Source organism: Schistocerca gregaria, chromosome X (assembly GCF_023897955.1).
Source record: "Schistocerca gregaria isolate iqSchGreg1 chromosome X, iqSchGreg1.2, whole genome shotgun sequence".
Taxonomy (NCBI): Eukaryota; Metazoa; Arthropoda; class Insecta; order Orthoptera; family Acrididae; genus Schistocerca; species Schistocerca gregaria.
In genome coordinates, this window is record NC_064931.1 from 630,101,536 (window position 1) to 630,127,111 (window position 25,576).

At 38.2% G+C, this 25,576-nt stretch overlaps 1 protein-coding gene across 1 annotated transcript in view; it reads right to left on the reverse strand.

Annotated features, from left to right (window-relative positions):
* Positions 1–25,576, reverse strand: part of LOC126299493 (1,4-alpha-glucan-branching enzyme-like) — an 84,398-nt gene that overhangs the window by 21,610 nt on the left and 37,212 nt on the right. Inside the window, exons 6-12 of the mRNA XM_049991438.1 lie at positions 18,563–18,653; positions 17,162–17,371; positions 16,986–17,057; positions 16,542–16,713; positions 11,956–12,165; positions 6,162–6,333; positions 5,874–6,058 (exon numbers count right to left, since the gene is read on the reverse strand). Coding sequence (XP_049847395.1) covers positions 5,874–6,058; positions 6,162–6,333; positions 11,956–12,165; positions 16,542–16,713; positions 16,986–17,057; positions 17,162–17,371; positions 18,563–18,653 — 1,112 coding nt within the window. The remainder of the gene's footprint in view (positions 1–5,873; positions 6,059–6,161; positions 6,334–11,955; positions 12,166–16,541; positions 16,714–16,985; positions 17,058–17,161; positions 17,372–18,562; positions 18,654–25,576) is intronic.

The window sequence follows — 25,576 nt, forward strand, 5'->3', positions numbered from 1 at the left end:
TTAGTTTCTTTTTTTGGCAAAAAACGAAGAAGAAACCAACTTTTGTTTGTCCCATTTATTGTGCTGCAGCCTGCACGATATCACGGTTCCCACTCTGTGTCATTGAACAGTACGTGGCTTCGCAAATTTTATATTAAACTTCTTAATGAAGCTTCCTTCGAGGAAAGGTTACTTTAATTTTATATTGGCACAAAAGGTGCATTTGCATGTAGATACAACAGCAGTGTTCACACAAATGACGACACACCACATCAACTTTGTAGTCTGTCTTCTCCGCCCACAGAAACCGCTAAAATGTTATAAGAATAAGTGGGATAGGAGTCAATCCAGTACACCTCACGGCAAGAAATTGCAAACATTCCGGCGATGTGGGAAACAGAAGCTGAAACAGGGACTGTCCCGTTTTCTTTATGATATGAATTCCAGCCAGTAGGTGTGCTTCCACTGTTCACTGACAACAGAGAAACAGGCAACAATGAAATTAAATTATTCTGCATTGTTGTTCTTTCACAGCACAGTTATGTCGAGTAATCCGAGTTGCTCCATGTTTAAAGGAAAAATCTTTGTGCTGATGTGCCGTGTTTAAAGTAAAAAGTTTTGTGCTCATATGCAATGTAGTACAACTAGGACTTTCTTTCTTTCCTTTTACAATTTTTTTCTTTTGTTTTGACTGTTGGTTTAGTATCTTGTAAGTGCCTTAACATGAGTAACAGTGAAAAAAAGCAAACAAGCAAAATTAAGTGGGGCAGCATTTAGGAAATTATCGAAGGAAAGATGAGAACGAGAAGCCAATGTCCTAAATACACTTGGCTCAGTAAATCAATTTTTCGCAAAAAATGTTGCTGGTTCAATTTCAATTTCAAGTAGTACGGATAATTCTGGCACTGCAGCTGTTGTAAGGGAAGTTAATACAGACGAAACAAAAGTTAGAAATGAAGAAAAGCGAACTGTTCCCCGATTTTGAGTTTCATGAAAAACTAAGTGTCAAGTCAGACTTTAGAAAAAGAAATAATCTCATTAGTAATGATCCTGCAGAATGGTGTGTCAATGAATCAACAATCGACATTCTCTTACAACGTGGCATTAATCAAAATTTTAACAGTGATTTTCTAATTCAAGAAGATTAATAGGTGATAAAACCAGATATTTGAACAAAAATGTATCTTACCATAAACTTTTACATGGGGAATAAACTGCAACACTGGTGCTGTTTTTTGTGCATCATGTAAATTGTTCGGAGGTAAGGCCGTGATTGCTACTAATGGTATTACAGATTGGAAAAGTATTTCTAATATTTTATCTCATCATAAGAAGTCACTTGAACATAAAAATTCTGAGTTATCACTCTTAACAAGAAAAAAAGTCACTACTAACAATAAATAACCATTTCAAGTCATGTTGAGACATAAAAAATGTACTGGAGCAGTGTGTTGAAAAGGATGTTTGCAGTAGTGAAGAAGCTAACAAGTTGTGGACTTTCCCTTTGTGGACACGTTGAAAGATTGCATTCATTAGATAATGGTCAACTTATGATGTCTCTTTAACTTATAGCTGAGTTCGATCCTTCTCTCGCAGAGCACAGTGAACGATATAGAAAGCCAAGGCAGGGACATACAAGTTATCTTTCTTCAACAATCTGTATTGAAATAATAGAGCTTCTTTCTGCACGAATAAAAAGAATTATCATAAGTGAAATAAAACAGGCCAAATATTTCTCTATAATAGTAGTTTATACTCTGGACATTTCACAAATTGATCAATTATCTTTCTATTGAGAACGAGAATGGTGAACCTGTTGAATGTTTCCTTCTGCTTTTACCAAACCTGGGACACAAGTCCGAAAACTTGGCTGAGGCCATAATAAAAGTCCTGTCTATAAATTCCATTGATATTACTGACTATAGATGCCAGTCATATGACAACGCAAGCAATACGTCAGGGACCTACACTGGTTTGCAGGCATGCATTACAGAACGAAACACGAAAGCACATTATGTGCCTTGTGCAACACATTCATTGAATTTAGTCGGCACTAGGGCTGTTGTTGGAAAGCATGTTCATTCTTCAATGTAGTGCAAAACCTTTATAATTTTTTCTCTGCTTCTACACAGCGCTGGGATAAACTACTTTCTTTCATGAAACCAGGAAGCAAAACAGTAAAAAGTTTATCAAAAACACGTTGGTCAGCAAGAGAGGAAGCGTGTGTATGTCTATATGAAAAGTGGGGGGGGGGGGGGGGGGGGGGGGGAGGGGCATTATCAATGCCCTCACACATACTACCAATAACATGTTTGAAAAACAAATTGTGCGAAATGAGGCTTCAGCTTTATTGAATCAACTCAGCTGACTAGAAACAGTATTCATGACGACAGTTTGAAAGAGCATACTCCAGAGATTTAATAGTGTGAATCTCAAATTGCAAAAAGTGCAAATATTGATACTAAAATAGTGCATAAAGTATATGAATCACTTGTAGGATTTATTGCATCTATTCGTGGAATGTTCGAGTATAATGAAAATAAATCCATGGAGATTGTGACTGATATAGACTATGAATCCACCTATAAAAGATCATGAAAACGCAAACTTCATAATGATGAAGAAGTGGACTCGGAAGAAGTTTTTCTGACTGGAAGGGAAGTCAAAACATTTCTCCCAGTACTCGACAACCTGTACCCCAAATTAGTGAGGAGGAAGGAAAGCTATAGAACACTGTTTGACTCCTTCAGAGTTTTCAGTAACCTTAAGAACAGTTCACCCGGGGATACTGCTGAACATGCAGCAAAACTCCAAGCGACATATGGCACAGATTTAGAGCCTTCCTTCCCTAGTGAATGTGTACGGTTCATGGAACTTTTGAAATCTTCTGGGATTAGTGATATACCAGTTGAAGTGAGTGTGTTTTTACAAAAAGAGGTTACAGTCTGTATTTCCAAATATTGACATCACTCTTAGAATATTTCCATGTATGGCACTTTTCGGCTCTTAAAAAAGACTGAAAATGTACCTACATTTTATGTTGTCTGAGGAGAGATTGAACGCCTTGTCCATTCTTCACATCGAAGCCAACCTCCTAATTGATAACCTGAACTGTGAAGGTATGATCAAAGAGTTTTCTGCCGTCAAAGCCAGACACAAACTGTTCTGACAGGTGAGTCTGTATATTTATTCATATTAGTTTCAAAAATTTAAGATTATAATGTGATTTTCATTATAACTTAGAGCACATTCATTGGATTTACAAACTATGTATTACCTGTTTATTTTAAAATTGTTGATGGCGGAAAGTGGAACTAAACCTCGTTTACATGCAGACGTGACCGAAGGCGGCCAATAATACTAAGCAATACCCGAATGACCCAGGCCACTTATACGCTGTACAGTCAAGTCATACTGACATTGTAGTATATTACAACATGCGTATTCTTAGCGTCTGCTGAAATGTATAGTTATCAGGAAAATATGTGTTATCGAAAAGTACGCTCAGATGAAAAAGTGTTAATAAATAACGTAATTCAGTTACGTCGATAAGTACGTGAAAGTTTTGCTAATACTGTTAGAAAGAGCTAAGGTAAGAGCAGTAGCTGCAGTACAAAACTGTTCAGCCCTTACACGGATTAAATGTATTGTGTACACTTATTAATCAGCATCTAGTTACACAGACCCTAATGTTTTACATGTTAACTATTAGATTATAAAACAAATTTGATTTTTCCACACTAATCTGGAAAATTATGTAATAACAAATTCAGCTCAGTGTTTGTTCATCTGTATTTAGTTATTAGTTTGTGCAATGAAATCTCTATTTCATTTTCATTTCTTACGGTTTCCTATAGATTCATGTATTAATACTGAACTTCTATTTTTTTTCTTTTTTTTAATCTGCTACACATTCAAGTTATTAGATCGTAAAACAACAGTTTAATTTTAATTTTGAACACATCTCTGTAAAAGTACGTATGAATTTCTAATGTATGAAAAGTTCGCTTCAATTTTTGATTGTAACACAACTTTCTTATTTTCATTTTCAACAGTTTCATGTAAAAGAGCATATTAAAAGTGAATGTATAACAAAAATCTGCTGTCTGCTACATGCTCTGCTGAATTTTGAGGCCATAAAAGAAAAGTTATTTTCCTTGTGTTCGTTTCTGTTGTCTTTTGACAGAATAATGTGTCGACACAATGCAGTTTTAAGTTTGTTTTATCCGCTGCCGTACACCAAGTACAATTCAGGAACCATATTACATTTTGATTGAGCATGACTAGACCACGGACATGTCCTTTAGAACAATGAAAAGCAGAGTTCGGAAACAGTTCACAGCACTCCCACCTAAAACAGCAATTGTTAAGTGATCGGGCAATAGGTGTTTTTTTTTTTTGCACGAGGGGAAGGGCACACACACACACACACACACACACACACACACACACACACACACGCATATAATATGGTGTGCCTAGGGGTGCAAAATTTTTAAATCCACCACTGCTCAACCATTAGATCAGTTGGTACATTGTGATTTCCTGATCACCATGGTGTTATATAAAAATTGATGCAATGCACGTACACTAACTTGTTTTCCTATGATGAATGACAATTATTCAGTACTGTTATTTCCAGAGTCTACTTCAGACACGTGAGGTACAATGCAAAACTATTAAGGTCATCATAAAAAAGAAACTGATTGAGGGCACTGGTGTAGTCATTAAGACATTGAACTCATTTGGGTAAAGTGGCATTCACATCTCCATACGGCAATTCAGATCTAGTTTACTGTGGTTTGGCTAAACCACTGAAGTGACTATTGGGATAATTCCTCTGAGAAGGGTAAGTCTAACTGCCTACACTATTCTTGCCAAATCTGAGCCTGTGTTGCATCTATAACAATCTCTTCATCAACAGGACACAAAATAAAAATAAAAAAAATCCCCTACACAAGTGCCCACATTCACACTAGAAGTATTTGGGGGAAATCTCATTATCCAATAGCACTCTGACCTTGACCATCAGTGGGAAAATGCAATGAAATAATTCAGCATGCTGCTCCAACATAATTACAGAACTTTTAAAAATAATAAACACCACTACAGGGGCAATAACTACCTTCAATCAAAATATGCTTTGGAACTCAATCCTCAGTATGTGCATCACAGCTTAGCTTATACCGCTAGTATCTTCTTACATCAGTGTCCGGGCTCTTTAATGATTTGTTTGTCACTGATCACCCTCCAACTATGAGTTACACCAATTTCTTACATCTACCGATTAAATTTTTATATCTTATCATAAAATGCTAATTTCATAACATGACAAGTAACTTATTTCTCATGACAAGTTTTGATTAACTCATGTTCATCAGGCCAAAATGTGAAGAGAAAGCAGCACAGGCAGCATCTTTACATTTTGCACAGCTGACTGCTTAATACTAAGTACTACTTCACCAATGCTGCCACCTCATAACATTTTGGTCTGAAGAGCACTTAATTAAAACCAATTACCAGGAATAAATAAATAAAAAAAACCTTTGACTGTTTGAAGATCAGTTTTTCCATGGCTAGTAACCAAAAGATCCAAATACGCTTTGGTCTAAAATTATTGCTATCATTAAATAATCTACTTGTAATATGATTTTAAATATTGAAAAGGAAACAGAAAGAGATACTTTATGGAAAAAATGAATGAGTTATCTATAATTATATACAGACAGCAGTCACATGTTGACATGCACATAATATTAGGAATATTAGGTTTTCAAAACAGTAGCAATATGAAACATTTTATGAGAAAATATTTGTGTGCACTATGTTATAAGGCTGCATACAGAGTGTGCTTAGCAAACAAGAGCCCGAGTCAAACACGTAAATAAACTCACATAATCTTTGTGAAGCCACCCAAACCTTTCTTCAGCTGCATTCATTGCCACATCAAAATTGTTCAGGAATTTGTACTTTAGAAGCTCATCATCAACGAGGTGCCACTGCCGGCGTGCATAATGGTAAGAGTCATTATTCCCAGCACGAGGGAAGTCCAACCATTCAGGGTGTCCGAACTCGTTACCTTGAAAGTGTAAACAAATAAATTAACACAAACAAACCATTAATGATTATTTAAGGGATTCAATAAGAATGGCACTATAGCAGATAAAATGATAACAACAAACCAATAAAATTCAAATAAGCTTCTCCACCAAGTCCATGTGTTATTAGCCTGATCATTTTGTGCAAGGCTAGTCCTCTGTCAATGACAGGTGTGGGCTCCGAAAGTACTGACATGTGTGTATACATTTCTTTGTCCATTAGCCAAAATGCAAGTGTTTTATCACCTACAAGAGCCTGAAAAGGAGAAACAATTTTATGCAGAGTTACACATTGGTGTATAAACATATGTTAATATGTAAGATAAACCGATGACAGAATATTCTGTACAAAATATTGGTATCTTCATGTACTGTTGAAAGCATCGGTGCATAGCACAGTCATTAGTTAACTATAAATATCAGGAGGTAGTAAAAAGTTTATTAGTAGTGAAGTACACATTAATTTAGAAATACTCGATTATCAGATCAATACAGGGTGTTACTGAGCACGAATACAAACTGTTTCCAAATTTTCCAGAACATTCTAGAATTTATAGTGGCAAGTTATATTATTTAATAGTGATGGGCTATGAAAAATGGACTTTGACACCACACACTTAGGAACAGCCCCCTGTGCCAAGACCATTTTCTCTTAATCATATGTTTCCTGCCTTAATAGAAAAGTAATAGCACCTTGTTTTCTTTTCAATGTGATACATGGATGAGTCAGCAACCCACTGCACTCTGCTCTCATCATTAGTTTTTATCTGATGCTACCAGCCCATCACCAGCTGTCTTCTCCTTGATTCTGTTCACTGTATCATCAATACAGTGAGTCCACTCTAAGAACCAGCCAATCTCTACTTAATAGCCACCTTATTCACTTCTGTATGCAAACATTGCAGAAACATGACAAAATTCAGAGACGGGTAAAATTCATGTACCCAAAATCAGCACTCTATGGACTCCAGTGTACAGTTATGAGAGCCCTCATACACCGAGATGACAAGTTATGGAACAGCGATATACACATGAACAGACAGCAGCAGTATCGCGTACACAAAGTGTAAAAGAGCAGTGTGTTACCAGAGCTGTCATTTGTACTCAAATGATTCCATGTGAAAAGGTTTCTGGCATGATTATGGCCAGATGATGGGAATTAACAGACTTTGAATGAGGAATGATATTTGGAGCTAACCACACGGGACATTACATGTTGGAAATTGTTAGGCAATTCAATATCCTGAGATCTGCAATGTCAAGAGTGTGATAAGAACACCAAATTTCATACATTACCTCTCAAAGGACAACACAGTGGCTGAAGGCCTTCACTTAAAGACCAAGAGCAGTGACGTTTGAGTAGAGTTGTCAGTGCTAACAGACACTCAATAACCACAGAACTCAATGTGGAACATATGATTAACATTTCCATTAGGAAAGTGCAGCATAACTTGGCGTTAATGGGTTATGGTAGCAGACGACTTATGCAAGTGACTTGCTAACAGCATGACATCGCCTGTAACGCCTCTCTTGGGCTCGTGACCATATTGGTTGGACCCTAGATGACTGAAAAAACTGTGGCCTGGTCCCAATTTCAGTTGGTAAGAGCTGATAGCAGAGTTCGAGTTTGGCGCAGACCCCAAAAACGTTATGGACCCAAGTTGTCAAGACGGCACTGTGCAAGCTGGTGCTGGCACCATAATGGTGTGGGCTCTGTTTACATGAAATGGACTGGGTCCTCTCGTTCAACCTAACTGATTATTGACTGGAAATGATTATGTTCGGCTAATTGGAGACCATTTGTTCCAAAACAATTATGGAATTTTTATGGACAATGCGCCATATCACTGGGACAGAATTCTTTGTGATTTGTTTGAAGAACATTCTGGACAATTTGAACAAATGATTAGGCCACCAAGATTCCCAGACATGAATCTCATTGAACATTTATGACATAATTGAGAAGTCAATTTGTGCACAAAAACATGCAGTGGCAACACTTTCAAAATTATGGATGGTTACAGAGGCAGCGTGGCTCAATATTTCTGCAGGGGGACTTCCAACAACTTGCTGTGTACATGCCATGTCAAGTTGCTGCATTAAGCTGAGCAAAATTAAATCTGACATGATATTAGGAGGTATGCCATGACTTTTGTCATCTCAGTGTATGTTGTAGCACTGAATGAAACAGGACCTTAACATCATCCTGTGGAATTAGTTTTTAAGATCTATCAGGATCTCAAGATCAGCTGTATTGATAACTAGAGCAGCACTGGAAGTCAAGTTGCTAACCACAGAAAACAAACATTATTTTCAATAAGTGGCACCTGAGATAAATGAACTGGCCATGACACAGCATGCACAAAGTAGTCCTCTCAAACATTCCTTATAGCCAATGTACAACACTATTAAGATGAATACATGAGGCTATATTATTTTAATGAGGCAGTGGACTCCATTAGGACTATTTGCACTTCCTAGCAGCCGTGACTGCTCATGACGATAATATTCCAATGATGACAGGTTTTTTTTTTAAAGTATGAAGCTGGATAACATACTTCAATAGGCTGAGTGCTCTTCAGTGGTGTTTCACACGTGTTTGTCCATCATGGAGTATTCTTCAGTGCTATTCCATGCACATTTGTCCAAATTCAAGTGAGACACATATGCATCAAGCCTTTTCATTTGAAATTAGGGAAGATGCAAGCAAACTACATCAAAACAGGTGCTGGGGAACTGTTGAGTGGAGGGGAGGGAGGGAGGGAGGGAAGGAGAGAGACTCCTTTAGCAAGCAGCGCTCCAAAACTGTAGAGAACTGCCCCTCTTGTAGGTGAGTGTCTATCTTTCTGTGTTGACATTTTTTAAATCTCTTGCTGAGCATATGGCTTATTAGGTTCCCCCTGCTGAAGTCTTACATGCAACATTATACTGGCACTGGAGGCCACATGCACTACAGTTTCACAATACATAAAATCAGAATTACGAAGTTCACCCACTTGCCCTGTCAAAAACGGTCTCCTTGGTTTCAATTGGGCAAAATGATCAAGTCTGCAAGTAATAGACAACAGCCACTCCACAACTCTGCTTGAAATAATATTCAAGCAGCTTCTATGAAAGACCAGTTTTTTAAAGGGAAGCAAATCATAACAGTAGAATGTAAGCAGGTCTATGCATTACTTATTATTTTCAGTGATTGTCCTCCCAAATTGTCAACAACAGTAGGCAAGGAAACTATTGAGATTACCTGGATAGTGCTATTTCGCAGTTTCAGCTCTTGGTAGGAATTCCACAGTGGGGTACTTGACCAACAAGTGTGTGGAAATTATGCTCTACTTGTTTGCTACAACAGTAGCAATGTACTGTCAAAGTAGTGAAATCTGAATGGGCTCAAAAGGCACTCTAGCTTCTAGAAATCTGTATGTGGCTTCCAGAAGCCTATTATTACACATCATTTTCTCTCTCTCTCTCTCTCTCTCTCTCTCTCTCTCTCTCTCTCTCTCTCTCTCTCTCTCTCTCTATATATATATATATATATATATATATATATATATACTTACTGTGATATCATACAGCACTAAAAACTAATGAACTGTTCAGACCACTAAAAGTCCCAAGTCAGCTGTTTATACATACACATCATTTACAAAATTGATATCAGATATGTCATATTAATCGAAAAAGGAGACAAAAAATGTATTCATATACCTCATGAGGTCTAGGTTAACATGATGTGTTGTCAATTTTGATAAGTAGTCTACAGTGCTTCATATCTTCAATAATTTTAAGAAAGTCTTTATGAGTTCTGATTAACTAACTTTTGGTGCTTCAGAGAAATGTACACAAGTTCTGATTCTTTAGTTTTTTTTAATGACTAGGACCTCATTGGATAATAGCCTTTCTCATTTATCTTTTTGCTACTTCTAATGTATTCTATATATGTATAAATTACACCAACTTGGGATACTCCTCATGTTATTTAATAATAAAACTGACAGCACCATTGTAGTTGACATCAGAATGTTGATACCTGTATTAAACTGGATTACTTTAAAGGCAATCACAAACTGATTACCTGTCTCTACTCTTGTGCACTGTTGTAGTGATGTGCTTCACCAGTTAGTGCTCACCTTGTAAACCACCTACACATCAGTCAAAAAGCAAAGCAGTGAAAGTAAAAATCAGAATGGCCTGTACTGAAGAAATTTATGTAACTATCAATTATGATTCTTCAGTCTTATGCACACAACAATAGCAAACATTTTTTTTTATCCAAAGTTCCACTGTCAGTACTAGGGTCACTCACTCTGGAGTGACTAGGTAAGGTTTATTTATTTATGAATGGTATTCCCCATGGAGGCCCAAGAACTTTTATCAGTAGTGATGACGACGACAACGATTATTATTATTATTATTATTATTATTATTATTATTATTATTATTATTGTGATTGCTACTGTATGGGACCAAACTGAGAGCTCGTCTGATAGCTCAGTTGGTAGAGTGTTAGGCCTTTCATCAACAGTGACAACAGACAGATCTTTGTGACTTCACAACAAATTTCACTACTTGTGCATTCACACATTATTTTTTGAAAGTAATAGAATCACTCACCTCAAAATTGTGTTACTTAACTCTGATAGTATATATGTTCCTTAAACCAACTGATATATTCCTTGAACCAAATAATTACTTTTGACACTTTTTATTGATCATCATCAAACCTCAACTACAGCAGCTAACCCAAATGTGACATGGACCTTGCCATGTTGAAGAAACTAAGAGAGAAGGTAGTACCCAAGTGATAAGGAAGTAAACTGATAATCAAAAACTAGTTATACGTGTATCAATGAGTGAAGGTAACCCCCAATTATGGAGTGATGAGGTAAGAAAATTAAGGGGGACATATTAATTGTGTATGAGGAATAAGAATGTGGAGAAGAAATGTGTGTACATATGTACAGTTTTAACAAAAATATAGTATAGGTTTACAGCCGAGAAACAAATGAACATATTTCAGAGCAACTATTTATTAGGTCGGTGAAATAGGTTCTTTGCACAAAATGATGAAGGCATTGAATTAGTTGTCACAGGAGGAGGTATACACTTTATCATGCTTTAAAGTGCTCAAACAGCATTCTGAACAGAAAACCAGAAGTAGAAAAGTTGGAGTAGAAACCTGCAAAATCATCAATAAGCAAAACACAAAGTAGGTATTGGAAACAAACTTTTGAGGTATTAATTTGTTGATGTCAGACGTATTTTTCTACATGAGATTTATGCTCAGTGAATAACCAATTCACAGCAAATAGACCTATTACATTCAAAATTATGAATGCAAAATAAATAATGGAGTGTAGAGTGTGTGTGTGTGTGTGTGTGGGGGGGGGGGGGGGGGGGGAGTAGGTAGAGTTGTGTGAGATTAATAGCTTAGTAAATAGTCATCTGCTTCTTTTATCTCTTTGCACCTACAAAACCTGAAATCACTGGACTCATTAGAATGTAAATCACAAAGCTATTTTAATCGAAGTATAACAAGCTGAAATTTAACTCCTTAGTAATTGCTTAAAATTGATTTTATGATACAACATATGGTATTGAAAGTTCTGGAAGATACAAAATAATTTGGGAGCAAAAATAATGCTGAAATATTTTATGCCCAAAATAAAGTAGGACTAAAACAAGTATGTTGACCTTTTGAAAAGAAACACACAGAGAAGGAATCTTATGTTTTGATAGCTTCACTAAAAAACCTCATTTAACAAGCAAGTTGAGTGAATGTTGAGCAAGATTATACAAAACCGTTACTTATTCTTCAGAAACAAGAAACAACAGTAAGATTTTGAATACAGGATAAAGAACACAAAAAAACTTACGTTACCTGGTCATGAGATTCGGCATATGCTACAGCTTTTTCCATCCATCTTCTGTTGGTTAGGGTGTAGACAATTTTACCCATATCCCAGTCCTCATCCTTTATTTCCTTCAAAAGTTTTATCCACATATCGGGTATTGCCATTGCCAAACGGTAGTCAAATCCTAGACCACCTTCACTCACTGGCCGACAACTTGCTGGCATGCCAGAAACATCCTGAACAATGACAAGAGAGTTTCATTTAAAGATAATGTATGCAAAAATTATGATGCAGACTGTGGGACATGTTTGGCTTCATTAAAAACTCATCACATACTTTGTGATTAATGTTGCAGAAATCACAAATAATGTATTGACAACACTAAAGAGTATGTTCTTTTTAAATGACAACACGATTGTTCATGTACTAATTGATCACAAAGGAACTGTATCAATAGTTGTTCCAGCGTAACATCAGGTGCCGGCATGTTGGCCAAGAACGTTAAAGCAGAGGGGGCTGCGAGATGACGTCAGCCAAATGTATGCTCACGGATTCCTCTCTAGGATGACACTGAGACAGCTGCGGCATCTAGGCAAAGAGAATGTAAGTGCCGCACCCTTGACCGTGGCCCGAGTTTAAGTCTAGCCATCTACGAGGTCTACAGCAGTGACTTGTATTGGAATTGTATATACTAAAGGATACTGATTATTTGCAGTCACCCATTGCTTGCGAAATCACCATTGTAAAGTCTCAAAAGTTAAGTATTGTCATTTCTCTTGCTGCAATAAAAAGCCATTAAAAGGAATTGCTCGACTTCTTGTCTAGTGATCCGAGAAGCAGGTTCCGAACCTTATATTAGACGAGTGAGCAGAGCATAACAATTGTTTGTATAATGAGACTTGAGAAACTAAACAACTTTGCATGTCCCAGATAATGAGGAGACTCATTACATAAATGATAGAAGACAAAGAGTCAAATGTTTCAACAAGTGATTATCACCAAGCTATTTAAGCAAATGTGGCTTTTCCAATTGGAATGATGTAATTCTCAACAGCAACAGCTTTTGAAAAGAACAATACAGTGATAAGCTCATTTATGCTCCCACTGAAATATTTTGCAAAAATTCCTGTGACATATCAAATGTGAGCTGATGTCTGCAGGTACAACAGAGTTTCAGCTTTGTTATATGATGATTAGTTTACACTGCAATGATGATGAAAATGGTAACTTCAAATCCCCCCAAATAATGACAGGTATGGTATCACTGCACTCTTCTTTTCAAGAACTGCTGAATGTTGTTACAAAGTGTTAGTTCCTGCAGACTAAAACAGTTCACTGGACTATGGGTCAAACCCAGAACACTGACTTTCACTGGCAAAGCTTTTAAAACTGAGCTATCCAGGCATATAACACGATCTGGCATTACTTCACTCCTGCTGGTGCTTCCCTCCTATTTGCAAAAGGCAAAGTTCCAGTCCAAGTCTCGGTCTGGCACACAATTTTAATCTGCCATGGAGTTCCAAAACACTGCACACTGTTCACTTACACAGGAAAAAAATTATTTTGATGTTCCTGCACATAAAAGTTATGAGCAATAATCATACAGACACTGGCTACACACACAGTACACTGTTTTCAATTTTAAAACTAAAATCAAACAAAAATAGATTTTTCCCCATCTGCAAGGTGGCAGGACACTGGCATGCATGTACACCACAAAAATTAAGTTTTAGAATCAGGAGACTCTCAATATAGTGAGAGAAAAAGTTGGAGAAAATAAGATACTCAAGATTAGGGAGATACTTACCCAGCATCTTATACAAAAGGAGATGAGCATGAGAGTGAAAGCAGAAGTCAGATGCCATTCAAAGACTTGATTTGAAAACCAGAGAGTTACAAGCGGCAGAGAGAACAGATGATAAAGTGAGATTAAGAAAGAAAAACTAGAAGCAGGTTAATGATGAAGCAAGCACCACAAAAAGTGGTTTTGTATGATGCTCAGAGAGAGAGAGAGAGAGAGAGAGAGAGAGAGAGAGAGAGAGAGAGAGAGAGAGAGAGTATTTTGCATTTAATCGCTCTCACCGACAGTTCAGCAGTTGTCAATTTAACAATGAAAGCTAAACAGTGGTTTGACACCTGGTGATACCCTAACGAGCATGAAAATGGGTTGGAGATGAAACAAAAAGAAGACACCAAAAGACTAGCAATAGTATACACAGATAACACATTACAGCCAAAGGACCTTTCATGCATAATAAAATGTTTCTGGTACAATATAGTCTTTCAACTTAGATTTGAAAACCTGCAGTTTATCACTCAGGTTTCTGTGCCCTGGAGAAATCCTATTAAAATTGGAATATGGAAAATAGTGCACACTCTTCTGTACAGTGGTTAAAGAACTGTTATCCATATGCATAAATCATCTTTGTTAAGTGTCCACAAAGTGAACAACACAGTTCCTTTCCACAAACTCCATACTATTAATAATGAGATCTGCAAGGGAGTCAAACAACTTTGATATAAATCTACAATCTCCATGCAATTAAAGTATCTGACAGGCTCATTTTGACTGGCATTTATAGGTGGTGATAGTGGTTGTGGTCTTCATTCTGAAGACTGATTAATTGCAGCTCTCCATGCTAGTCTATTCTGTGGAAGTCTCTTCATCTCTGCCAAACTACAGCCATTTTGCTCTTCCTATTGTACTCAAGCCTTTGTCTCCCTCTACAACTTTTACCCCTCCCCCAATTTCTTCCACTACCAAATTGACTGTTCCTTGATGCTCAATACGTTACCTATCAACCATACACTTGTTTTAGACAAGCTGTGCTACAAATTTCTCTTATCCCCAATTTGATTCAGTATCTCCAAATTAATTATTCGATACCCATCTAATCTTCAGTGTGCTTCTATAGCACTACATTTCAAATGATTCTATTTTCTTCTTGACTGCACTGCTTATCATGTATGTTTCACTTCCATACAAGGCTATGCACAATAAATATACCTTCAGAGAAGCTTCACTGAAGAAAAATGGCATAACTTATCTTACATATCTGGTGGAATAGTTTTGTCATGACTGGCTTCCCAAGGATCTGAATAATTCTGAGGGAATGTCGTCTACTCCAGGGACATTTTTTCTTTCTTTACTTAAGTCATTCAGTGCTTAGTTAAAATCTTCTGACAGTATCTTCTCTCATTTAATCTGCTCCATCTTCTCTTTTTAAAATACTGTCTTCAAGTTTGTTTTCCTTGTAAAGACTCTCTATATATTCCTTCCACCTTTCAGCCTCCCTTTCTTTGCTTGGTATGGGCTTGTCATGTGAGCTCTTAATATTAAAGCAGACGCTTCTCTCGTTCCCAAATGTCTTAATTTTTATATAGGCTGTATCTACTTTTCCTCTACTCATGCATACTTTTACAGTCGTGTATTTCTCATCCAGCCACTCCCATTCTGCCATTTTGCACTTCCTGTTAATATCATCATTTACTAAACATCTGTAGTCCCTTTTGCCTGCTTCATTTTTATACAGTGTTTTAGTCAGTTAAATTCCATCTCTCATGCATTATTTAAAGATTTAAACTGGGCCTTGTCTTTAATTCTATTTGGTGGTCTGCTGCCTGCGTCATTCTCTCTTCTCTTGGGTTCCTTTTCCCCCCGTTCAATCAATCGTTGCCTATGGACCCTTCAAAATTCTCAATAACTTCTGGTTCTTTTAATTTATCCAGATCCCACCTTCTTCACTTCCCAACTTTTTTGCTATTTCTTCCATTTTAATCAGCAATTCAGACCCAAGAATTTGAACTCAGAGTGCATATCTGAGTGTAGCAATGTTTTTCAGTTTAAAATCTGGTTTCAAAATTGCTATCTTATTATCATATAATTTATCTCATACCTTCCAGTTTCTCCAGGTCTGTTTCATGCACACAACTTTCTTTCCCGATTTCCAAACCAAGTGTTAACAACAATTAAATTGTACTCTGTGCAAAATTCTATCAGGTGTTACCCCTTCCTTCCTATCCTCCAGTCCATGTTATCTTATTATTTTTTCATCCTTTTCTTTTCTTCTATTGGATTTCATTCCACCATCATAATTAAATTTGTAGCTCACTAATAATTTCTTTTAACAGATTAAAAGAGGTAACCCCAGGGGAATATTATAGGACATTACTGTTCACTATATATACGAACAGGTGGATAATGTTGGAAGCTCTGTGAGGTTGTTCACATTTGATTCTATTGTATGTAGGAAATTTGCACTGTCAGAAAAAAGCAAGATGACCTGCAGATGATTGACTCTTGGTGTAGGGACTGACAGTAAACTCACCACATAAATAAATGTAACATATTGTGTATAAGCAAGCAGAAACACCAATCGTCATTGTGGCAACCACTGGGAACAGTTACAATCATAAAATATCTAAGATTTTGTGAACAGAACTATCTAAAATGGAATGACCACATAAGAAGAGCTGCACATTTCATCACAGGTTCACTTACCAAATACAGAGTGCAAACCACCTGAAATGTTTTATAGTCCTGAAACTCAAATTACATGAAACACCATTTAAAATAATCTTTCCCACATAATATTAAAAAATCCACACTCACTTCAGCAATTGTTGTGATTTCTGGATACAGATCATGTAGAATGTGATTTGCCATCATTAAGTACATAACACTTTCTGTGTCAACGTCAAGATTAAAGTAATCATCATAGCTTCCAGAAAATCCTTTATTAGCCCCATGTGAATGGTAGAGCATCGATGTAACACCATCAAATCTAAAATACATACGCCAAATTATAAATATTTGCCTTTTCAAAAAATGTATAATTCAGATAAAACATGTGAATTTTTAGAGAATAGAACAGCTAGTAAAATAAAGCAGTTGAACAAATGTGTTTGAAAGATTACATTTATAAAAAAAATTCTCTAAGAGATATAAACAAGCTCTGAGTACAGACCTATGAATCACCCCCCCCCCCCCCCCCAGTCATATGCTGCTAAAAAAACCGTTCAACAAATTAATAAAATATACCCAAAGCATTCTTACCTAAATCCATCAAACTTATATTCTTCTTTCCACCATCTCAAATTTGACAGCAGAAACCTTAGAACTTCATACCTAGAAAAAAATAATGAAGTTATTTCAGGGACTATGATCTCACTATTCATATTACATTTGAAACATACCACAAAAGCAACTATTTATGTGAAGCAACAACTTACTCTGTATAATTGAAGAGTCTACTGCCCCAGCTACTGTGGTCACCCCTTGGACCATCATGAAAATAACAGCTGTTGGTTCCATCAAATTGATTCAGGCCATCAAGAACATTTTTGGAAGCATGTGAATGAACCAAATCTATAACAACATACAACCCATTGGCATGAGCTGCATCTACAAGTTCTTTCAGTTCTTCAGGTGTACCAAAACGGCTAAGAAGAGAAAATACAATATTATAATATTTTTAATCCATGACAAAGCCTCATATACTACATTTCTTCTTTATGTTACTTCAGGTGCAGTGACCTTGCACGTATATAATACAAAAGAAAGGAACTGTTTAATGTCATGTTTACAGAGCAACACAATGCTTGTCTATATATAGTGATATAAGGAAGGGAAAGAGAATTTCACTACATGCCCTCCTAATCAATGAAATACATTCCTCGTGACTGTTGGCTTTATGGATAGAAAATAAGTTACACAGTACCAGTAGTTTATAATATAGATTTAGGTCTACCACATGCCATTGATTTTATAAAGAGATTTAATAATAAGAATCTTTCACTCCAATTAACAATTTTCTCACATTGGTGGGATGTGTAAAAACACATGAGAATTTAATCTGCAACCCACTGTCCTTAAAGTGTTGATTGCAGCTATCACTACAGTTGTCACTTTACAGCTAATGAGGGATTGCATCAGGGAAAGTGTTTTTAGAAACTTCTTGCACAACAGATGGAGGAACAGAGTGACAAAATAATGTAGACCATTAAGACAGTGTTGAGATGACAGGCATATATTTCAGAATTAATTTTAATAAATTTCTTCTTATGGAGTTTGTGAAGGACTTTGTGCATGTGCTCCTTTGCCGAACACAATTCTAGAACTCAAAATGCGCATTTCTAATGTGGTTATATCGGTAACTCTGCATATGCTTCAGAGCGTGTGAAATGGATTGTCACATAGATGTCATTTGTATGACCAATGAAAATCACGTAGGACACCGATAAAATATTTGAAACAAAATTTTGAGCTTCGTTTTACAATCTCTGTAACTCTTATCAATGTAGATCTATTCATTAAATAGTCATATCTGTTTACAATCACTATATTCATTTTGAATTGCCCTGCACATCATCGACTGAGAAATGCCAATGACAGTTGTGCTGAGCTTATGAGTGAAAACCAAACATGCTCTTTAACAATGAATTTCAGACGTATAATATTTAAAGATTTATTTATGAAATCTAAAGTTAAGCAAGTGAAAATATCCCCTACTGGCAGTCAGTGCCTATATACACAGAATAAGGCAATAGTATACATACAATATGCGGAGAAATTGCAGAAAAAGCATCACTACACATTATGGTATTGAACCTGAATGATAAGCTCTAGAATACCTTGAAGCAGCATAGAAGTTAGTAACTAGATAGCCAAAGCTTGCATAGTATGTGTGTTCCATCACTGCCATAAGCTGAATCGTGTTGTACCCTGAAACATGGAAATTATGAATAAGAATTTACTAAATACAGCTGTGTCAAAACAATAGCTCCAAATTCATAAAAATTATATTTGCTCTCCTTTCAATATTAAAGACCATCAATAGGATCTACACAGCAATTTTATACCAACTCTTTTACAACTATGCTAGAGGGTAAACTTAACTGCAAATTATACACTCCTGGAAATGGAAAAAAGAACACATTGACACCGGTGTGTCAGACCCACCATACTTGATCCGGAGACTGCGAGAGGGCTGTACAAGCAATGATCACACGCACGGCACAGCGGACACACCAGGAGCCGCGGTGTTGGCCGTCGAATGGCACTAGCTGCGCAGCATTTGTGCACCGCCGCCGTCAGTGTCAGCCAGTTTGCCGTGGCATACGGAGCTCCATCGCAGTCTTTAACACTGGTAGCATGCCGCGACAGCTTGGACGTGAACCGTATGTGCAGTTGACGGACTTTGAGCGAGGGCGTATAGTGGGCATGCGGGAGGCCGGGTGGACGTACTGCCAAATTGCTCAACACGTGGGGCATGAGGTCTCCACAGTACATCGATGTTGTTGCCAGTGGTCGGCAGAAGGTGCACGTGCCCGTCGACCTGGGACCGGACCGCAGCGACGCACGGATGCACGCCAGGACCATAGGATCCTACGCAGTGCCGTAGGGGACCGCACCGCCACTTCCCAGCAAATTAGGGACACTGTTGCTCCTGGGGTATTGGCGAGGACCATTCGCAACCGTCTCCATGAAGCTGGGCTACGGTCCCGCACACTGTTAGGCCGTCTTCCGCTCACGCCCAAACATCGTGCAGCCCGCCTCCAGTGGTGTCGCGACAGGCGTGAATGGAGGGACGAATGGAGACGTGTCGTCTTCAGCGATGAGAGTCGCTTCTGCCTTGGTGCCAATGATGGTCGTATGCGTGTTTGGCGCCGTGCAGGTGAGCGCCACAATCAGGACTGCATACGACCGAGGCACACAGGGCCAACACCCGGCATCATGGTGTGGGGAGCGATCTCCTACACTGGCCGTACACCTCTGGTGATCGTCGAGGGGACACTGAACAGTGCACGGTACATCCAAACCGTCATCGAACCCATCGTTCTACCATTCCTAGACCGGCAAGGGAACTTGCTGTTCCAACAGGACAATGCACGTCCGCATGTATCCCGTGCCACCCAACGTGCTCTAGAAGGTGTAAGTCAACTACCCTGGCCAGCAAGATCTCCGGATCTGTCCCCCATTGAGCATGTTTGGGACTGGATGAAGCGTCGTCTCACGTGGTCTGCACGTCCAGCACGAACGCTGGTCCAACTGAGGCGCCAGGTGGAAAAGGCATGGCAAGCCGTTCCACAGGACTACATCCAGCATCTCTACGATCGTCTCCATGGGAGAATAGCAGCCTGCATTGCTGCAAAAGGTGGATATACACTGTACTAGTGCCGACATTGTGCATGCTCTGTTGCCTGTGTCTATGTGCCTGTGGTTCTGTCAGTGTGATCATGTGATGTATCTGACCCCAGGAATGTGTCAATAAGGTTTCCCCTTCCTGGGACAATGAATTCACGGTGTTCTTATTTCAGTTTCCAGGAGTGTATAAAAAAATTCAGTTATTGAAGGGGCAGTCAATGCCACAATAAGAGGAAATTTCTTTATAAGTATAGAATACAGCTTACAGACTGACAAGCACACAAAAAGCATACCAGAAATGTATATTGTATGATCATTTTATCTTTTTCAATTAAAATTGTTTTGAACAATAATCATGAGCAAAAGAAGTAATATATGTAACTCCACAAATTAATTGAGCCACAATATTTGCATTTCTCGATTCAAAAGACTTTACCAACAGCAGTATATTTTGGGTTATTTTATTTTATATATCAAATGCTACCAGTTCCAGCAATTAAGTACTGTCATCTTCAGGCCCCATATGCTTTTCTTGTATTAACAAGCTTATCGCATGATGCCATAAAACTAACCATAAATCTGAACCGTTATGAAACTGATTCATATGAAAGGGCGTCAGTGTCACCCTTTCATATGAATTAGTTGCATAACTGTTTGGATTTACAGTTCCAGTTTTATAGCACCACACAATGAGCTTGTTAATACAAAAAAGTGTGTGGGGGCCTGAAGATGGCAATATTGAATTGCCGAAACTGATAGCATTTGATACATAAAATAAAATAACCCAAAATATATGGCTGTTGGTAAAGTTTTTTGAATTGAGAAATACATACCAGCCAATGTCCCCTGGCCATAACGGACCGACAGAGACAATATTTCCATATTTTACTGCTTCCATTACCATCACACTGCATCACAAGGTGCTGATAGATTTATGGACCAGAAACTGTTTGGTGAATGAACACTCAATTTGGGCTTCAATGAGAAAATATGGCCTTTGCAACTAGTTGCATGAATGTACTGGACAAATCACATGGCACTTTGAGAATATTTTCAGGTGCTATGAAGAGGCATTACTCCCCACATGCCCTGCTGAATATGTTGAGACCTGAAGAAACCAGAGAGTTGGATGTCGTTCCAAGAGCAGACTGGCAACCAATTATGCCACATATGTTTGGTTACGTGGCTGTGACCATGGCAGATAATGCTGCAATCAACCACTGACTACTGAACGATACAAAAACTGTTTCATAGCAGCTAAAAAATCTGTGGCTCCAAAAATTCTGCAGAACATTTTAAAATTGTTTCCATTCATGATTCATAATGTATGGTACCTTATATAATAAATTGTACACTAATAAACTGACTTTGTTCTTTGTTGTCTTACACAGATTGAATTTAACACCACCTATCATTGGAAGACATGGGATGAAGAAGTACTTCTATGACTTGTGAAAACAACAAAATACTATATGCTATTAATCTTTGCTTACAATCACCATCAATAAGCTTCCTCACTTAGTGAATGTATTACATTCCTCAGCTACTGTGTGATGTGGATTTGTGGCCAGCTTTACTGGTCCCACAGTTACTGCTTTCCCAATATGTCATCTACACCTTACAACTGGAGAAAGCTGTTGACCACAACTGTTTCCATACATGTCGAGGCTCCACTGTACAATTCTTTCCCAGTTCAACAGTTTCCTGACTGTACACATGCTTACAAATGAATTATTAGCCCATCATTTTCAAATGAGAATGGAACTTAATCTTTTGCAGAGAATACATTGTGCTGTTTATATTTAAGACCAAAGTTTTCAAATAAATGTCTGCCTCATTCACTGGCTCTCAAAATACTGTGAGTTCTGGTTTTAAGACTCTCTGAAAACCTCGATTTCACCAATCAGAAAATCAAGTTTTTGTATGTCCATCCTTGTGACTGGAGGTCTGGAATATATCGGCCATTTACTTATGTAAGTACATAAAACACCTACAGCACTTCTTATGATGTCATTTATTGTATGGCTACCACTTTTGGTGCTTCAGTGCACCAGCTTCAGGCCTTAGCTGATGCTGAAGAGGTTAACACCACCCGTATACATGATGCATCAGTGCCAGCATCTATAACTGGTTTATGCAATCTGCAACCATGATGTTCTCTCTCTAGTCACCATCTGTCATTGAGTCGATAGTTGGAGAGACAACATCATAACCCCTTCAGCATCAGCTAAGGTCTGAAGATGGTGCACGAAGCACCGAAACTGGTAGCCATACAATAAATGACATCATAAGAACAGCTACAGGTGTTTAATTTTCTTTCATAAAGAAAATCATGTAAAAATACTTATTATCCATATCCAGAGAGATGTTTCATGGAGTTTTGCAGTGTGTTACCTTACACTTTTGGACAGTCTCAGACAAAAAATAGCAACATTTTGAGCACACTATATGGAGTCATAGATACTGTGTCCACAAAACCAGGCACAAACATAAAAGTATTTCTATGAAACTGATTGTTCATTTTTTATTTTGTCCATATCCTTGGCAATGTTTGCAGTAAAATTTCCCCAAGTGTGCTTCTTCTGCATTCCACACAGAGATGGTTAAGTAGGGCATGTTTTATTATAATCATATTGTAAGTAAATAGTACAAGTTGAATACAAATTCTCTTTTCTAAAAAAAGACAATTATGTTTCCAATTTTAAATTACAGATGATTCAAATAAATAAAATTTCATGCACAAGGCACCCACACCATGGCTGCTAATTTTCTCAGAGCAAAGCACCAGATTTTTCCTTACCCATATAACAGCACAATGGAGAAGAAAGGGGGAATAATACACCATCAATATCTTTATTTCGTCTCCTGTAACCATATCCACACTGATTCATGTCTGCATGTTAAATGGAATTGCATTATACTCTGTTAAAATGTAGCATGCTATGAGGGACACACTTCAGGAATTTTTATCAAGCCAAATGCACCAAAATCTTCTTTTGCATTGCCAGTTTTGATTTAGAAATGTGAGAAGTAGTACAATAGAGTCAAACACATTACTTAGTCAACTGTAGATTATTACTTTTGCTTTTGGGTCACATACCTTGCTGGGAACACACTGACCTCACTCCTCAGAGATGAAGTAACGTGTGAACAGGGTGATTACACTTTGCATTCCATACTTGTGATGAAGGAGGGTGCCCAGTATGTTGTGAATCTTACTTTATCCATATAAGGCTGCCAAATGGGTGGACATCCACAGGGAAACACTCTTTACATGGTAAATTTCCCACTACCACAGAATTTCATCCTCTGTAGAAAAGTGAACACTTCTACCAATGCATTCTCACATATTATAATACATTCATAAAATATAGTTGCAGAATTTTCCTTAAGGTCAGTGGTGTCCGATGCCATGAAAAAGCAAAAATGGTGCAAAATCTAAATTGACAAACTGCTGTTATTGCACAACAGCACTGCTGATATTACAAAGTAATAATGGTTATTCATTACAACGAACATTTTAATTTTTCGTTGTCCACGAACGTTAATTTCAACTCTCAATGCTATATTAGATAGTACACAATAAGAAGGTTGTTACATGAAGTGTAATATTTCACAACTTAAATTGGTCAAAAGTTTGTGTTTTCAGAATTACAATATTTATATGCTTCTATACAGCCCCTTTAATTGGGATTTAATGCCCGATTGAAACTGTAGTCTTTCTTTTTTAGCTGTTGGAGACAGCAGCAAAAAAACTCACAAGATAATCAACAACTGAATGGTACACATAGAGAGCTGTTTTCACAAGTGATTGCTGCAACTTCCTGAACTTAGAATTACAGCCTGAGAAAATTTCATTAAACAGGCATATTTTTGCCATAACCTCACTGTAAATACAGAGGACAGTTATACCAATAATAAATTAATTGAACATATTGTCTCAGAATGAAATTCCTACAAGTTTTAGCGCACGCACACACGCACAGAGAGAGAGAGAGAGAGAGAGAGAGAGAGAGAGAGAGAGAGAGAGAGAGAGAGAGAGAGAGAGAGAGATTCTAACACTGAAAAACAAAATAAGCCCTTAAAAAATAGCTAAAAACATAAAGGAATTCTGCTCTGCTGTGACAAGGACAGTGATCTTCACATCATCTTACAGAGTTCTCCAGTAACCTCCGTGGTAGGATTCCATATTTTGAAACAGAGTTTGAAAGCATTGGTGGCACTCATATATGGGATTTCATCAATCTTTGGCTTCCAGATGGCCATTTACCAATTCATCAGCCATAAAATCAAATATTTAAAAGAAAAAAAAAATCAAATGCTGTACGAAAGTTCTTGTAGATTGTAAATACTTTCAGATTAAAGGAAACCACTCGCCGAAAAGCAGAAGTGCTGAGTTGTTGATAGGCATCCACAAAAGAAGAAATACTTGCTAGCTTTCAGATTTATCCGTTGATGAGGTAGAGTATACACACCCATACCCATGCCCGCATGTGCCTCTGCACCTATGTTGGGCCAGCTACATTGACAGTGCCAATGCTGTTTTGTAGCAGGGGGGCGGGTGAGCGAGGGGGGCGGGTGAGGTAAGGAGAGGGAGGTAAGGAGAGGGAGGTAAGGAGAGGGAGGTAAGGAGAGGGAGGTAAGGAGAGGGAGGTAAGGAGAGGGAGGTAAGGAGAGGGAGGTAAGGAGAGGGAGGTAAGGAGAGGGAGGTAAGGAGAGGGAGGTAAGGAGAGGGAGGTAAGGAGAGGGAGGTAAGGAGAGGGAGGTAAGGAGAGGGAGGTAAGGAGAGGGAGGTAAGGAGAGGGAGGTAAGGAGAGGGAGGTAAGGAGAGGGAGGTAAGGAGAGGGAGGTAAGGAGAGGGAGGTAAGGAGAGGGACTGGGGATGGGTGGCTAAGAGGGAGGCCAGTTTGCCGGCTAGAGATGCTGGAGGGAGGCGTGGCAGGTACAGTTTTAGTGGTCGGTGGGAAGTGGCACACGCTGAAGGCTACATCGGGATGTGAATTGGGAGGGGGTAATAGGACGGAGAAAGGAATAACTGTTGAGTGTAAGGTGTGGGGACAGTGTGTTACTCGAGGCTAAGACCAGGATGATTACCGGAATGGAGGATGAGTTCTAATGATAACTCATATCTGTGTAGTTCAGAGAAACTGATGGTGGAGGGAAGGACCCAAGTGGCTCAGGCTGTGAAGCAGTTATTGAAGCTGAGCATGTTGTGGTTAACTGCATGTTGTGCTCAGCTACATGTTCCGTAACCAGGTGATCAACTTCTTTCCTGAAAATAGTTTGGTGGTGTCCATTCATCCTGATGGACAGCTAGTTGGTAGTCATACCAAAATAGAAGGCTGTGCAGTGTTTGCAGCAAAGTTGGTATATGCTTTCATAGGATGCCTGGCCTCTGATAGGATAGGATAAACCACCTATGCCCAGTCCCTCTCCTTACCTCCCATCTTCCTCTCCCTATACCCACCCCACTCGACACTACCCCCACCAGAACCAGCCCA